Raw genomic sequence first — 15,840 nt, 5'->3', positions numbered from 1 at the left:
GGTAGAAAATTATATTTATCAGTTTGATATATTTTGGTCCTCAATAAATAAAAACACTGATTGTGAGTGAATTACGGTCACAGTTTTGTATCTCAAATTTTCAGCCTTCTGATTGGCTAGAGATGCAGTACGGGTTGTGGTGTACGTAACGTCCGTGAAAGTAAAAAGGCAAACAAAGATGGCAGAAAAGATGTAGCGTATCTGCAAAATTCCACTGGCATCAGGCACAAAAAACGCGAAGTAAGCCGTCTATAGCTAACACACCTGAAGATAGGAATGTAAGCCTTTGTTATTATCGCCTTTAGCTATAACTTTCGAAGTTGATGAAGCTAAATGTGTCGAGAACTGACTAGCCCAATCAACTTCCAGCACCTTCAAATGGCCCACATCCTCACATCAGTTAGGTTAACCTATCATCATCATCATCATTCTTGGCTTAACGTCCGTTTTCCATGCTAGCATGGGTTGGACGAGGTATATTAATGACCCTCTTCCAATCTGATCTAGACTGTGTTAGATCTAAACTCAACTTCTGCTGTATCAAGTCTGTCCTTATAACCTCCTGCCAAGTCTTTCTCAGTCTGCCTCTGGGCTTTGCCCCAGGAACTATCAAGTCTCCACACTTTCTTACCCAATTATCCTCCTCCATTCTTTCCAAGAGCCCCAGCCAATTCAATCTTCTTATCTGGATAACATCTTTAATTCTACGGATACTTATCCTGCTTCTTAGCTCATCTGAACTCTTTCTGTCTCTCAGACTGGCGTTACACATCCACCTAACCATTCTTATATCATTCCTTTTTAAAAGGTCAAGATCTTCCTGCTTCACTGCCCATGCCTCACTACCATACAACATAACACTTCTTACACAGGGCAATGGTAATATTTACTTACACATATGGAATCAACGCCAATATATATCTATATCCATCGACAGCAAAAAGTAATACCAACATCTTGTGGATAGTTCATGTGTATGAAATCTGTACAATAAATGAATTTCCAAAATTACTCAAAATTTATGAATTTTTGTACACACGCTATTTAGTAGGTAAAAAAGCGAAACCACAGAGGGCTAAATGAAATGTAAATCGTAGATTTTTTAGAGGCAAGATCTAAAAGGCACTGGAATTAATCTTTTTAGTAAATAGTTTTTTTTTGATTTATTTCTATGATTACTTCAATTTTTTGCTTTTATGTGTTTATTGTGCTTAATGCGAAATCAAAATAATGAGTTGCACAGAAAGTCATTTAAACAATATATACTCTATTTAATTTTTGGACTACTTATTATTATTGAGATACAAAAGGGTAGAATCTGAACCGAATAAAGGAAAAAAAGTTTTTGGAACCTAGGGGTCATGGACCTGATCCTCACATTATATAGGATAACCTCTATTTGCACATCAATAATTTATATTTTGTTATTTTTGTTTTAGTCTAACATCAGGCACCAGTAGGTATGTGTGAATATGCAGTTCGTGATGGAATTTATTGATTACAACCCGATTGTAAGAAAAACAACCGATTAAAACGTTATGATGGAAGAACAGCAAAATAGCATATTATAAACATGAAAGTCGTTTTTGTTCTATGGTAATAGTTGTTGTGATTGTTATAAATATATATATATAAAAATGAGTAAAATTTGAAAAACCAGAAAAAGACGATTGCTGTAATAATATCTCCTATATAATTTGAAAAAAGTCCGTCTGGGTGTGAGGCAAGGTAAATTATATTTTCTACAATTTTCTTTGCCTAAAGAAACATCTTCTAAAACTATGTTCTGTATTTTGAAACTTCTTTAATTGTCTAAAACAAATCACATGATAAAAGGAAATAATTTCATTAGCTGGGAATTTTGGCAGTTTTACCCTAATTTAAATTTGCTAAAGGTTTTTTAAAATGGACTCTTATTATACGAATTTATGTTTTGCGTTTGAATGACGTTTTTATATGTCGAATATCCCAAATAGAAATTACTATCTGCAAGGAATCTTTTTACTCCTTGATGGTTACTCATGTTTCTAATCAAATATTGGTAGAGCTTAGAGATATTTTATAATTTTGTTGTTTTGTACAACCTATACTCAATTTATTTTGTTTTGTAATTATCTAAAAAATAGAAAGTAACGAGCTAACTATTGAAGACTGTTTACTTTTTGTTCTCATTTTCTTGTAATTTGAGTTATTGTCGTGAGTTTTGTGAAAAATAATACCTTAAAATTTTGTTTTATGGTAAAGAAATATTGTACACGAATTCGTTTTTTTATTCTTAACACCAGCAGGTTTAATGTAGTTATATTTCCGTTTATTAATTCGACCTGTTATCCCCTTTCACAGATATAGTTATTTTTTTAATTTCATAGTTAGTAAGTTAAGTATGGACGCCATAAGTACGGATGAAGTAGAATATAATGCAATGCTGACATCATTAGAAGAAGTTCCAGAGGTGTTAGTTAAAGACATGGAGGTTGCTTCCAATGTTATTATTGACAGTGGTTTAGAAGATACTAATTTCAGTATCACGTCAACAGATCTTGCCAACTCGTGTAGGTGATTAATATACTGTCAACTCCCGAAACTCTAAACAACTCGAAATTTTATGACCTCCAACACTAGCGTCGTTATCATGAGTATTCCTTAAAGATAATACTTACCCGTTAACTCTGACCTCGGGTACCTTGCAAACCGCTCTTAAGCCTACTCTTAGTTATAATGTTCAGTAAATCGAACTGTTCACTGAGGAAGGTAAAATTTACTAAAACGACGAAAAGAAATTATTGTAAACATTTTAAGTGTTAACTTTTCGGTTGGATATAATATATTACATACTTACGCAAAGTTAGTACGCTTTAAGATTATCATGCTAAACTGTATCAAGAATGCATTACCATACATAAAATTGAAGTATGTCCCACTCGACAGTAAAAAGATTAGAGTTAGAGGGAGTTGACTGTAGTTTACATTTTCTTCAAAGGAAGCAATATATATATAAATATTTTTCATATTTTCCCACTTCATATCTTGCGACTAAAAGATGGCAGATTTAAGAATGTTGATACATATTGTCAGTAATGTTAACCCATCGTTCACTACTTTGCTAACGTGATAACAGCTAAACTTTGCGTTGTCACCATATTAAAAGAATTACTGAGTATTGTGTTCTATATCATATTTACCTTGTCATATTTAGCCTATTCAGTGGAGGCAGAGACAGATAAAAAGAAAATCGCATTGGCAAATTTAAATAAATGCCACGAAGCGTTAGATTTGGAGACTTCAATAACAACGGCAATGCTTTCATCTTGTTTTAAAGCGAGCAACGCGATAATAAAAGCAGAGGACACTTGCTTGACAATGACAGCATCTGGTTATTATGATGATGTGTTTTATTGCTCTGTTTTGCAAATAGAAGTAGAGTTTATGTGTGCCGCCTTTTTGAATCTGGTGGATTTCAAGGGTATTTTCATAACGAAGGGCAGTGTTTTATTCAGCAACGCTTAGGTTTAACGAATGACCTGTTACCCTACCATGTCTATACAATGGATGATGTCAACATGGAAAAAATCAGATCTATAAAATTATACCAAACAATGCGCAATTCTGGTAATTCGTATTAAGTAATCGTTATTATAATCTGGTAGAAGAGTGTTTTAAATTTAAGCTAGAATAAAAGAAAGTTGCAAGGCTTTTTTTATTTCCCAATCCATTTTAGAAGTTGATGTATCGCTGCAGTTTCTGCGTATCTTGGACGAATGTGCTTTTCTTAACGCATCATACTTTCCAATAACCAAGTTGCGATTGCTTTGTCAGATTATTGAAATTAGAAACAAACTTTTGCTCTCGTAAATTATAATTTAAAGAGCCGTATCTTTATTTCTTTAGAAAATTGCAACGAAAAAAAGAAGAATGTAACTTCAAGGAATATAAAAGGCAACAAAAATAGTTTTTACAATACTATGAGCTCGATTATGCCAACCATACAATCAGAAAAAGTGAAATGTCTATTTGTTTTTGGTATTACGTTGCACAACAGCCAAAAGTTTGAGGCAAATGAAAATAAAATTGAGAATCGGTACGTATGTAACCTTGCGCGCATGCGATGAAATGATTATACTGAATTATCCTTCTGTTTCCTATTATTTCTGTGTTTTTTTTTTTGTATTTTAGTCACGTTATATGCGATAATAAAGAAATTTGTTCAACACTCCAACCTCAAATTGTCAAATATCGTTCCAAGTCAACATTTTCACAAAGCATACGGAGATGTCTCCTTCAGCAATATCCCTCTGTGATTTCTCTGAACGATCAGTTTTCTATTATTTCATCTTTATCAAACCACCATCGGTGGGACTGGCCTGCTAGTTCCTTACAATTGAAGTATGAACAACGGTTTTCCACATCTATGAAGTACTATCCCGGGTCACCAAGAAACCGGATCATACAAGCATGGTGTTACAGAAATGACCCAGGAAATATAATTGACGCGTGCCTGAACAATTTGTTCGGTTCCAAATGCGAAATTCCGTATTCAAAAAAGAGGTCTGGAGAACCTTATCGGAAACGATATCCTGTTGCAGTAAGGTCAAAACAAGCGGCAACTATAACACCAGCCATTTATCCAAACTTGGCAGATGATTGCGGAACAAATCTTTATAAATATTTCTGTGGTGAATTATTCCGTCATAACCGTCTTCACTAGAGATTAAGAAACGAAAATAAACAAGTTGTTGCTATGGGTGGTTACGACATCTACAGTGGAGACTTTATGGTAACCTTTTCTTTCTCTTAACGTTCAAATTAATTTCAATTTGTTTAAATTTAGCTGTTTTCAACTCTCTATGTAATCGCTATGTACATTTTTCAGCTTCTTGCAATCATTACATAACAATATACGCCAGACATAGACGGACGGTAACAACAGACACGGTTACGAGCTATTAATTTTTTTCCAACTTTTATTTATACTGATTTTTTGCCTTAAAATGTTCTCCATCTATAAATAACATTTTAATGTCCGTTATATTTCTCGAATTTTTAGAATTATGAATACGTTCATGTTACTGCGGTAAAAACGGAAACGACACCGATAATTACATGCCAATGTAAAATCTTTAGTACGTTGCAAGCCTCAATCGATGTTGATCATGGACATTATGCAAATGCGAGAGAGAGGGTCACGTGTTGCCATTGTCGCTTAATGAAGGAATTAATGATATTTGTAGATTTTGACGGTTTAAACGAATCAGCGATTATTCCAGAACATATTAACAAACAGGTGTGTTTTGTTATATTCATTTGTAACTACATTTGTAAGAAATACCGGACAAATTATTGGGTAGCATAAGGGGTCAAATTTTGAAAATAATCTCCTTAATTAACTATATGTGTTGTGTCAATAAGAAACTCTGACAGAAAGGGTTGTTATAAATCTGTGTAAGTCTGTTTTAATTTTTTTTATTTTAAATCTTAGATTGTTCTGGAAGCTCTTGAATGTACGAACGATCAAGTCATTTCACTTCCCGCCAAAACAGGCGTTAAACGTTTTTCTATTGTTGCAGATCAAGTTGAATTTGTTACAGTGTGTAATGTTGACAAGACTCACAAACAAATCGCAACATGTCACTCAACTCAATGTCGTTTATCAAAGAACCAATCAACAAAACGAAATGTAAGAAATTTAACTGATTGTTCATCACTTTGTCAACATCTTAAATTACTAAAAGAAAGTTTTGACGAAGTGCCAACGAGGATGGAGATGGATATCGAGGTTGATGATGGTAACTATGGTGATAGCAGTGATGAAGATGATACTTTACCCTCTGAAAAGGTTGTTAGTTTTACTTATTACAGCCAAACCTATGTACTTATAAAAGCATACTTAAAAAATAATTTTTTGAGGAAACAAAGCAACGTTAAAAATTGAGAAAAAAGTAAAAAAAAAAATCCTTTAAAGTTTAAGCTTGACTTTAGAAAGTAAACATTTTTTGTCAGAATTATTTTGAATCTATGGACATTCGGCATTTTACACACATCTTTTCTTCGTAGTGGGAAGATATATTTGATGTTGCATGTGGGTTATGGACCTTTGGCAAGAATTGTCCTTCTACTCAAATTGTTGATTCCAATCCAGATTCAAACAACTTAAGTATACAATTCTATCAACGAAGTAGAATAGATATTAAAGAACCAGAAGCTTTCCCATTGTTCGTTCCTAGTGCTAATGGAACGTGTACTTGCCAGGTAAATGTTTCAACCATTTAGAAAAACTATTACTCTCTTAGAATTAGTTGATTAAGGTTAATATGTTTTGATACTTAGGCCGGATGGACGTCTGACGAAAATCCAGATGGTCTATTGGAAGAAGTCGGAAAGACTACGCTGTTTTTAAGCTTAGGTAAAAGATTATCAATTTTGAGAAGCCTTTTTCCAAAACGAAGCCATTTTCCATCAAAATAGCCAGATTTACCAATCCAATCTTTTTAGGCGCCGTAGGAGCAAAAGTCTGGAAAAGAAAATGTCTTCAAGGTACATGCATAAGATCATGGGCTGGAGAGGATGAGTGTATATTCAGGCTTTCCGCTCACACGTGTGCCGGATATGAAATTGGTTGGATGTTTGTTGATGCTGTAAATAGCGGAAAACAAACATTTTCAGGATTTACCATGTCCATGAATAAAACGTACAAGCGCCTGTTTCCGACAGGCAAATCTTTTATGTCCAGTCGATCTTTATTGCGTGGTGGTTTGCATGGGCATCGCATATGAAAATCGACTTTCGTATGTCCTGCTCTTGGTGCGGCGGAAAATGCAATTCACTTGCTTGTGATGGAACGAAAATTGGATTAAATTTTAAACAAGCATTTGTTTCACCCATTGAACGCTCCAACGAATCTGAAATTTTGGAAACGAAACTGAGACGATTGGATCGGTGCTTTATTCCCACATCCATGAACAACACTGCAGCATTTTGCAAATTGGCGCGAGACACTTTTCAACAAATGTGTCGATTTATAATTGATGGGGATTATAACCAGATTTCGTCACTTATGTTCAAAGAATATGTGCAGTTACTTGATGATCGAGTTGTACCTTTTATTTCTCGCGTTTTTAACATACAACAGGAAGGTATAGATCGAAACGAACAACTGGCCGCCGCCAAGTTGTTATAGATGCTGTTTACTGATTGTTCCGTTGATGTCATATGTCCTATCGCTTTAGCAAAAAAGCTGAACAGTTTTTTTAGCACTAGCAGTATGGACACTTTGGCGTTTGCCGAAGATGTTAAGACATATTGTCCTGAGATGGCATGGTTAATGATACAATCATTCCTCGTTCATAATGGGACGATTCCCGAGGACACGCTTAGCTTTTTCGTACACGTATGCGAGCGTGTAAAATCTATACATTCTTTTAATACTCCACCTGCACCAACTCAGAAATTAGAAGGTACTTATAACCCGGCGAAGTACGGTCGAGCGTACTACTTTACTGAGAATGGAGAGCAAATAAGAAAAATGCGAAGTTTTTCCATGGATAAAAGGGAAATAAAAGACACCGCAAATGATGACACCCCAGATGTTAGATGTCGGAAGGTGTACCCGGACGTGTCAAAAAAGGGACAACATATCTTTTTTGTGGTTTTGTCCTTATCATGGTCACTGTCTTGGGTTTCACATTATAACAGGAAGTGAAGGAAGAAAAGACGCACTGGCATCATTGTATACCCATTTGGAAAAAGGGCCCAAAACCAGTTTTTACGATTTTGCTTGTGGCTTAAGCGAGTACGCCAAAAATCGAGAATCTGGGTATTTTCAAGACACGCGTTTTTTTCATGACGTGCTCCACGGATTCAGCCATAAATGCTCTCAAGCCTACAACAGTAGCAGGTTAAGTGGAATGAACTCACCGAACACAAGTATCTGTGAACAATTTAACAGCTTTCTGCAAGGAATTAAAGCCTCGGCAAAATTAATGGGACAAGCGCATTTTACGTTTTACGTTCAATTCTTCATACACCAGTGGAACATTAAAGTTTTTAATAGTAGCCGGACTAGAATGAAGATTGGTTACTACGGTGCGTTTGAGTAGACACTGACTAAGAAGATTGTGCAAAACGATATAAAGTAACATTATCAGGTTACAAAAGTGATAAGCCTAAAATCTATTATTAAATATGGTGCGTGATTTTATATAGAAGCCTGAATATTTACAAAAGTAAAAAGTATCCACGTATATTATAATACAATCACTGTACTGGGGCTTCTATCATTGTTTGTTTCATAATTTTGTTGACATAATATCTAACTGTCATGAAATTGTTATTGTCACTGATCTTATCGCCTTGTTCACACTAAGGAGCTAACATCGTTACGACTTTACCAAGATATGTAGTGTGTGTAGGTGTAAAAGGTGTTAATAACTTTTTCTATATATAATGTCAAAGTTCAGGTAACAAAGCTCTTGATATTTAACACAGACTTCTTACTGACTTCAATCAAAGCTGTGTTTAAATACTTAATAAATTCTATTTGAAAATCTGCCTTAGGAATAGAAAAGAAGTGCTTTCAATAAAATTATTTTATATACATAAAATAAAGCAAATATGTTTTTGGTTTACATATATACATGCTTGACTGCATTGGAACAAACATTAATTTAAGTTTTTATAAGTTTCATGTCTAGCTTTTTCATATTCAGTGTTCATGCTGCTACCGAGTATAAGATATATAACAAATAAAAAAATATATATAACTAAGGTAACATATTGTCTTCCTCTATGACCATAGAATGTGCTGCTAAATTTGTATGCCAATCTTTTCGTAGATCCATTTCATGTCTCATTATTCACATCGCAAATGTCATTTCTTCCCAAGCTATATAAATAAGGAAAATATATTATCTAATAATAAATACACAGTTTTACATTGTCAATCACCAAATATGTAAATAATTATTGTGGCGCCGTAGGTTAGTGGTTTTAACTCTCACAATTTGTGTGGGAGACTGGGGCTCAATTTCTCTTGGTAGCGATTTAATTTTGGCAAGAAAATGTTATCACAACTCAAGCCATGTGAGGGAAATTGGGGCATGGCTGCTTTTCCTAAAGTAGGAACCAGCAGTAACCAGCAGTATTTTGAAGTAACCAACAGAGAACCAGCAGTTTTTTAATTAACCACAAGAGAACGTTTAGTTAAGTAGATAAAAACGAAATGAATGCAACTACCGCTTCGAATGCGCAACATGTTACAATGTATACAACAGTTCATGACACGTTTTTTCTGAAATGTTTATGTCTGGTGGGAGTCAGGCTTTATGCAACAGTTGATTAAAAGGGTGAAGGCTTTTTTTAAAAAAGTCTGCGTAACTCAAAATGAGCATTAAATAGATAGATAGATGTGCATATTTTACATGGCTAGCCTCACAAATATCGAGGGATATACCCTGTCTATTATTTCCAGGAGGGGCCATGGCTTAGATGGGGAGTCCTCGAGTATAGTAGTCCTCAAGCCCACGCTCTACCAGACAACTCCTGGCAACATCCAACGGCCCACACAGTGTGCCATCTCTCCAAATTCCCTCGCATGGCTTGGGTTAACCCGGGCCTATGGTAACATTCACTTGCCCATGTTGAATCGCTGTCAAGAGGAATCGAAGCCCGGCCTCCCGCACAGCTATAACCACTAATCTACGGCACCACAAATACTTTAGGACTCCGCATCTATATTACTTCCAGGCCTTTCCTGGAGAAGTAATAGACAGGGTATATCCCTTAAATTTGTGAGGCAAACCATGTAAAATAAGCGCATTTATCTAGTAGGATTAAGTAACACTCATACTTAATAACACCTATGTGTACAAAGTACATGTCCTTTTGAAGTGCATTAGAAAGGCTTTGGAGTACTCTACACTAGAGTGCGTATCATCAGTGAGTGCTGATATTGTAGCTGCAGAGCTACAATAGCACTGATGGCAACATAGCAGCTACATTTTTATGCAAATTGCCATTAAGCTAGCCAAAAGAAAAAGGAAAGTTGGGTTACTATACCCTGTATTGTGTCATCAGCTAGGCTAGAGTAAAGCTAGCTAGCTATAGATTTTGTGTTGTAATTACCTCAACAAAAAATGTTTAGCTACCAAAAAAGGTAAAAAGTAAAGGTACATACATCCTGTTGTATATAGTTAGCATTCCTTGTGACTCCCATAATATTCAGTTTTTTCAGCAAGAACGTTTAAAATCCGAGCCAGAACTGCCTTTACATTCTGCTGCAGCTGTCGCGCCATTATTTTTTCCTAGACGAAAACATTTGCCTTATATGGACACAATTTCACCATATATGGGACAAATCTTGAGATACGAAACTGTGACTGTAACGGTGTGTTGTTGAGATTTGCGGCATCAATCGAGTTGGAGAAAGAGAACGGGTGATGAGGATTATTGTTTGACGGATCCTACCCTGTGTGTTGTTTTCTGTACTTTGGCTAACTAGTATGCCACTCTCTCTTTTGGGATTATTACGCATAAATATATGTATTTAGCTATCAATTTTTATTTGTTTATTTGCCAGTTGTTGTATATAGCTAGGTAGCTAGCTAGCTAGAAAAGAAAAAAAAGAAAAAAAAAAGAAAAAAAGCTAGCTAGAAAAAAAATTTGCTAGAAAAGATTTTTCTAGCAAATTTAATTTTCAAGTTTAATCAGTGAGCAGAGCTCAAGAAAAGAGATGCAAAGAAATAGCTTTACTTCGTTGAGAAAGATGCATATCTGTAGAGCTGTATGTGTAGCCATCTATTCTAAACTAGACTAACAATTTCTTTCTTCATAAACATATATATATGCAGAAATTTTTAAACTTGTGATAAATGAATAAGTTGTCAGGTGATACAGCTTATAAACATATTTTTAAGGTAATAAAGTTTGTAGAGCAACAGTGGAAAAGTTTATTTCTTAAACATGTACAGATTACACACAAAATTTTGTGTGTAATCTTTGCTACAAGCCATACTGTTTCAGTTGTGCCTTAACCTATCAGTAAGAGCCACATTTACACAGGAGATTTTTCAGGCAGTAGTAACAAATTTTAAGAAAGTATTGTAGTAGAAGCTCTGGTACCCAAATCTTATCATTTGGCGGTTCAGGTTCTTAATTGCCACAAGAATTTTTACTTGTCAAGCTTTTTCTATCGCACTGCTCATCTATGAAAATTTTGACCACATAGTTTTTTTTCTTGAATACGATTTGAAGTGTAATGTCAATCGTCATCTTTCTCTGTCTCTATAGTCCTTTTTTTCTACATATAGCCTCTTGCCTAGTAGTGACATTGGCCTTACATGAAGCGACCTATATTTAAGAAGATGATATTTTTATTACAAGAAGTAAAACATTTTTGGCATAGTTACTGCATTCTGTTTGGCAGTATACAATCAATCAATAAGCTAGGATGGTTTTAATCTTGAAGCAACTTTTAATGCTCAGCTTTGTACTTTAGCAACTACAAAAATTTTTTTTTTGATGTTTTGGCTTAACCAGTTTATTTTATCACGTTTCTGGTGCTAAAATTCAAAAAAGAACTAATACATGAATTATTATGTAAAATTGCAATTTTCGTGGTTATCATAAAAGCTTGTGTGCTTTTTGTAAAACACTGCATTCAGAATTTAATGGTGATGTTGCTGCTTTCAGCTTGGAAAAAGTAGAGTAAATTTGGTCGTGAACACAGTCATAAAAGTTTATGGAATGAGTGACAGTAAAAATAAAATTGCTGCTGTCTTGCAACTTCTTAAAATTAAAAATTATAATTAAATATAAACATATTGGCAACAATTTATTTGGTCAAAAAAAATGAATAATTATAATGGTTGAGGGTGTTGCAACAAGTGTATAGGGGTTTTCTTTCTGTAAGAAATTGTGCAACAAAAACATGCAAAATAATTATTTAACAGGCCTGGTTTCTTACACAGTTGATTTCCAGCATTAAAAAATAGAATAAATATAATGAAGGAGAGTTACACAAGTAATAAAACTTGCTGTGTATTCTCTTTTAGCTAATTATTACATTTTTCAACCGCCTCTTTTAAAAAGTTTTTGTCAGCTTCTAGTATAGTAAGAAACTTCTTTATCTGTGTACCCACCACATCCCACATTTTTGTTTGAGGTTATAAAACAAAGATGAACTAACTTTTAAGTATAGATGGTTTTAAGCAATATTTAGTGCTGAGATTATTTATAAATAAGCAACTTTGAGTGCTGGAATAAACTGTATTTGATTATTAAAAAGTGCAAGGAGGCGTTACATCAGATTTGCGAATCATTTACCAAAATAACAACACAAAAATGCTTATACAAGCAACTGTTTTTCGTCACTAGTGACAGTTACTCTTCCATTTATTTTATTTTATTTAGCCTTAAATTTCTTATTTTTAGTTTAGTGTAAAGAAAGTACTTGTTGTGTGTTTTTACATTTAGAGTTGCTTCTATTATACTTTGTTTTTCTGTTGCTTAAAAATCTTAAATCTTTTCAATTTTCTTAGAAAATAGTCGCCTTAAATCTTCTAAAAATATTATTTCAGAAAATATGATGATTTCTTCGAAAAAAAAGTTAAAATTCTCATGGAAATCCTTAAATCTACTTAAAATTAAAACACTTATTTAAAGAAGTATAAACAAAATAAAAAAATATATCTAAAAAGATTGTCTATTTTAAAACTGGTGTTTTGTGCTATTGGTAGTATATAGCTTTCTTTAGTAAAAAAAAATCTTGGAATTGAGCTTTTCTCAATTCCAAGATTGTCAACATAAAAAACTGCACTATAATAATATTGTTAACAAAATAATTTTGTTGGGTAATCTTTCTGGTTCAATTTGAGTTAGGATTTTCTTATGCTTTAGATTGTTTAGTGCTTTCGGAGTTCACAAGTATAATATACCATATGACGTTATATAATAATATTTGTTGTTATTTTTCAGAATATTCAATTACATATCAACATCAGAATCAAGCCAGTGCAATTGCATTTCCAACAATACAGATTTCTTTTGTATATATATATCATACTTTTTCCATATGTTGTTGATAATTCCAAAATGTGAAAAGAAACACTGTCATGAGTTCACCCACAAATTCTGATGATTTTCTGAAGAGTCCTCTTGTAATATGGGTAAGTAGAATTTTTGATCTATACAGACTAGACGTTGTAAAATTTAAAATAAATTTTTTAGTGCATCTCATAGATGTTAATGAGCATCAAAATGTATATAAATACCTTATATAATAGAGAAAGAAACTGATGTGATCATTAGTGAATGTTCATTTATGCATTAGGGGATGCAAGGCACACTTCAAAATTAACCTTTTTAAATAGAGAAATAAAAATATGTTGCTATATGGTAAAATATTTGACATATAAGTTTAACAGTGCATAGTATAGGTTTAATGTATATGGTTTTTATGTATATGGTTTGCAATCTTAGCCTTTTTAATTCAATTTTTTTTGGCTCAGCAATAATTTGCCAATGTCATATGTTATATCATGTTACTGCTTTGTTAACATGTCGACCTTCGCGTTGGTAATTGCGGATTGTCTGTTTAAATTAGAAAGGCTGAACTTCATAAAAGAAATGCTGAACTTAAATTTTAACATTTAAGTTGTTTTTTTTCAATGAAAAGGATATGCTGCACTCATTGCATCGTACTAAAACTTTCTGACATGTTATGTTGATGTTTTAGATTCAATCTTATTTGGATGCTCCAATAACATCAAATGTAGATTTATCAAATGGCGTTCTACTTAACAAAGTTTTAACACTTATGTAAGCACTAAAAATGACATTTCTTCTGTTTTTTTCAAATGTTTTTCTGTTTCTATAGTTCACCTTATGTGCACTTCCATTTTCTGCAATTCTTCTTATTAGATATTATCTGTTCTTTCAGTGACCCAACTGTATTCAGTGGTCTACGTCTCCAGAATGCTGGTATTAATGATATCACTTCGAGGGCACATAACCTAGCAGAAATTTTACATAGCATTAAAAGATTTTATTTGGTATGTTCTTTAATTTTCCCTCTGCTGTGTAAGTAAAACATGAAATTTTCATTTCATACAGGTTTTTATACAGGTTTAAGGATTGTTTTTTTCTTGACTGGAAAAATAAGCATTTTTGTTTGGATATAGTCACTTGTATGTAATTCTTTGTTCAGTTTTTTATAGGCCCACTTATATGTATTTTCTGTCACAGTTGGCAATCGCCAAAACAAATGCTATAGGTTTAACTTTGGTTCATAGTCAGTTGCTGACATGACAACAAAAAAAATGAAAAGGCTGCATCAGATGTGTTAAACCATTTTTTATTTTATTTACATCATGTTTAATTTTGTGATTAAATAAATCTGTTTGACAAATTATATTGATTGGACATTATACAAAAATCTTTTTGAAAAATATGGTGTTATTTTCATTACTTTTATGTATAAATGTAGTGATATGTATAAACGTAGTGATTTATCTGTAACTTAGAATTGCAAGCGTAAGTTTAAACTGTAATCACCAAAAAACTAGAGTGGTTGTTATTTTGTTTCATATATTAGATTTTCTATATGCTGGCAATGTTACTTAACTAAAAGTATTTCTTGCTATCATGAAGTACTTTTTTCAAAGAGGGACTCATTTTGCAATAATTTATTTTTTACACAACCAAATTGTGTTAGATTCCCTTGACAGGATTGTCATCTTGTTGTCAATGACTAAGCTGATGTGTGTAAACTTTGAAACATCTGTTACCACAGAATATCTTTTAATATTTGTTAATTTTTTATGTCCACATCTTTTTTATGATGTTTGTTTATCATTTAAGCCAATACCAATACTTCGTAATTTCAGAGGAGGTGTAAATGTGAGAAAAAATCAATTATGTATCTATTGATGTTTCTAATCAAATTTTAATTTTACTGATATAGGTTTTGTCATTACTATTGATTACGTTTTATCATGCTTCAAGAAGATTTTATTAATAATACATGAATATCCATGAAGCCTCCTCCCAGTAAATTGCTCTTTTGGAATGTTTCACTTGTTGCTACTAAAAAAGAACATTTGCCATTGCAGAAGTCTGAAATTGTTTTCAAATGTTCTTATTAAACATTTTGCAACTGTGTGTATCTCTCTCTGGTCCACACAGTTCTTCATACAGATGTATTATTCTTGAATTCTTACATAAAAATTTAAACAAGATTCTTAAAAAGTAGACCTTAGAATATCCAAGCAATCATTGTTAAAAAAATGAAACGTTGATGGACTTATTTTGTTCTAGCATACAGCATGTACAGCTGTAACCATTTCTAAAGAGTTAATATTAATTATTAAACAAGGATACACTTTATTTTGTTTTGATTCTATTTGAGACTGTTGTTAAAAATTATAATTACACAGAAGCCCCACATGTACTGTTTTTGTTAGCACTAATTTGATAAAAGATAAAAAGACAAAAGCTTTAATGCCTGTGGAATTATTTGTTTCATTGTTGCACCTAGGAGATGAAAAAGATTTACTAATTATGTTTTTATACTTTTTTCAATCAAAGTAATTCCCATATGGAAATTTTTCCTAAAAAAATAAGTTACTTGAATTGCAAGATTTTTGAGCCTATTTTTAAACCTCTCCTTTTTTGTTTTAAAATTTCTATTATGATTGAACAGTGACGAAAGTCTTAATGTTCATCTGCTCGCTAGCATAGTCAAGTCTGATCGATTGCAATTTGAATGTTGTAACCCAATGTTTCTTTGAACTGATCTAAACATATATTTTAAAGCAAAAAAGCTAACTGCGTTATGTTATCTATCTAGGT

At 33.0% G+C, this 15,840-nt stretch overlaps 3 protein-coding genes and 1 long non-coding RNA gene across 7 annotated transcripts in view; 3 read left to right on the top strand and 1 right to left on the bottom strand.

Annotated features, from left to right (window-relative positions):
• The first annotated feature begins 55 nt into the window (after positions 1-55).
• Positions 56-5,047, top strand: LOC130657356 (uncharacterized). 2 transcript variants are annotated; one of them, XM_057460336.1, is made up of 4 exons: positions 56-278; positions 1,440-2,552; positions 3,197-4,078; positions 4,174-5,047. In XM_057460336.1, the coding sequence occupies exons 3-4, from the start codon at positions 3,963-3,965 to the stop codon at positions 4,703-4,705; spliced, it is 648 nt and encodes a 215-aa protein (XP_057316319.1). In that variant the 5' UTR covers positions 56-278; positions 1,440-2,552; positions 3,197-3,962; the 3' UTR covers positions 4,706-5,047. The 2 variants fall into 2 exon arrangements, with proteins under 2 accessions (XP_057316319.1, XP_057316320.1); XM_057460337.1 differs by having other exon boundaries at positions 67-278; positions 3,197-5,047.
• LOC130657823 (uncharacterized) lies at positions 4,739-6,267 on the top strand. The gene is made up of 4 exons (XM_057460821.1): positions 4,739-4,774; positions 5,045-5,281; positions 5,477-5,833; positions 6,052-6,267. Exons 1-4 carry the CDS (start codon positions 4,739-4,741, stop codon positions 6,265-6,267), a joined length of 846 nt encoding a protein of 281 aa, XP_057316804.1.
• Positions 6,268-8,567: 2,300 nt separating this feature from the next.
• On the bottom strand, positions 8,568-10,635 carry LOC130657358 (uncharacterized). Its single transcript, XR_008985123.1, has 2 exons — positions 10,169-10,635; positions 8,568-8,878 (listed from the first exon to the last, which is right to left on the bottom strand). It is a non-coding gene; the product is annotated as an uncharacterized LOC130657358 (long non-coding RNA).
• A 2,312-nt stretch (positions 10,636-12,947) lies between these two features.
• The window catches only part of LOC130657353 (girdin-like), a 34,773-nt gene continuing 31,880 nt past the window's right edge, over positions 12,948-15,840 (top strand). For all 3 annotated transcript variants that reach the window (XM_057460332.1, XM_057460333.1, XM_057460331.1), the window contains exons 1-3: positions 12,948-13,157; positions 13,727-13,809; positions 13,931-14,042. In XM_057460332.1, coding sequence (XP_057316315.1) covers positions 13,104-13,157; positions 13,727-13,809; positions 13,931-14,042 — 249 coding nt within the window. In that variant the 5' untranslated portion in view covers positions 12,948-13,103. The remainder of the gene's footprint in view (positions 13,158-13,726; positions 13,810-13,930; positions 14,043-15,840) is intronic.

The sequence above is a fragment of the Hydractinia symbiolongicarpus genome, chromosome 9 (genome assembly GCF_029227915.1).
Source record: "Hydractinia symbiolongicarpus strain clone_291-10 chromosome 9, HSymV2.1, whole genome shotgun sequence".
Taxonomy (NCBI): domain Eukaryota; kingdom Metazoa; phylum Cnidaria; class Hydrozoa; order Anthoathecata; family Hydractiniidae; genus Hydractinia; species Hydractinia symbiolongicarpus.
Note: the sequence above shows the minus strand (reverse complement) of the source record. Positions and strands in the feature narration are given on the sequence as shown.

What these genes read in the sequence shown, in the direction of transcription:
- LOC130657356 (XM_057460336.1), top strand. Translation starts at nt 3,963, where the DNA reads ATGAGCTCGATTATGCCAACCATACAATCAGAAAAAGTGAAATGTCTA. An exon ending in GAAAATAAAATTGAGAATCG is followed by an intron (nt 4,079 to 4,173) that starts GTACGTATGTAA and finishes TTTGTATTTTAG; the next exon opens with TCACGTTATATGCGATAATA.
- LOC130657823 (XM_057460821.1), top strand. Translation starts at nt 4,739, where the DNA reads ATGGGTGGTTACGACATCTACAGTGGAGACTTTATG. An exon ending in TCTACAGTGGAGACTTTATG is followed by an intron (nt 4,775 to 5,044) that starts GTAACCTTTTCT and finishes TCGAATTTTTAG; the next exon opens with AATTATGAATACGTTCATGT. An exon ending in CAGAACATATTAACAAACAG is followed by an intron (nt 5,282 to 5,476) that starts GTGTGTTTTGTT and finishes TTTAAATCTTAG; the next exon opens with ATTGTTCTGGAAGCTCTTGA.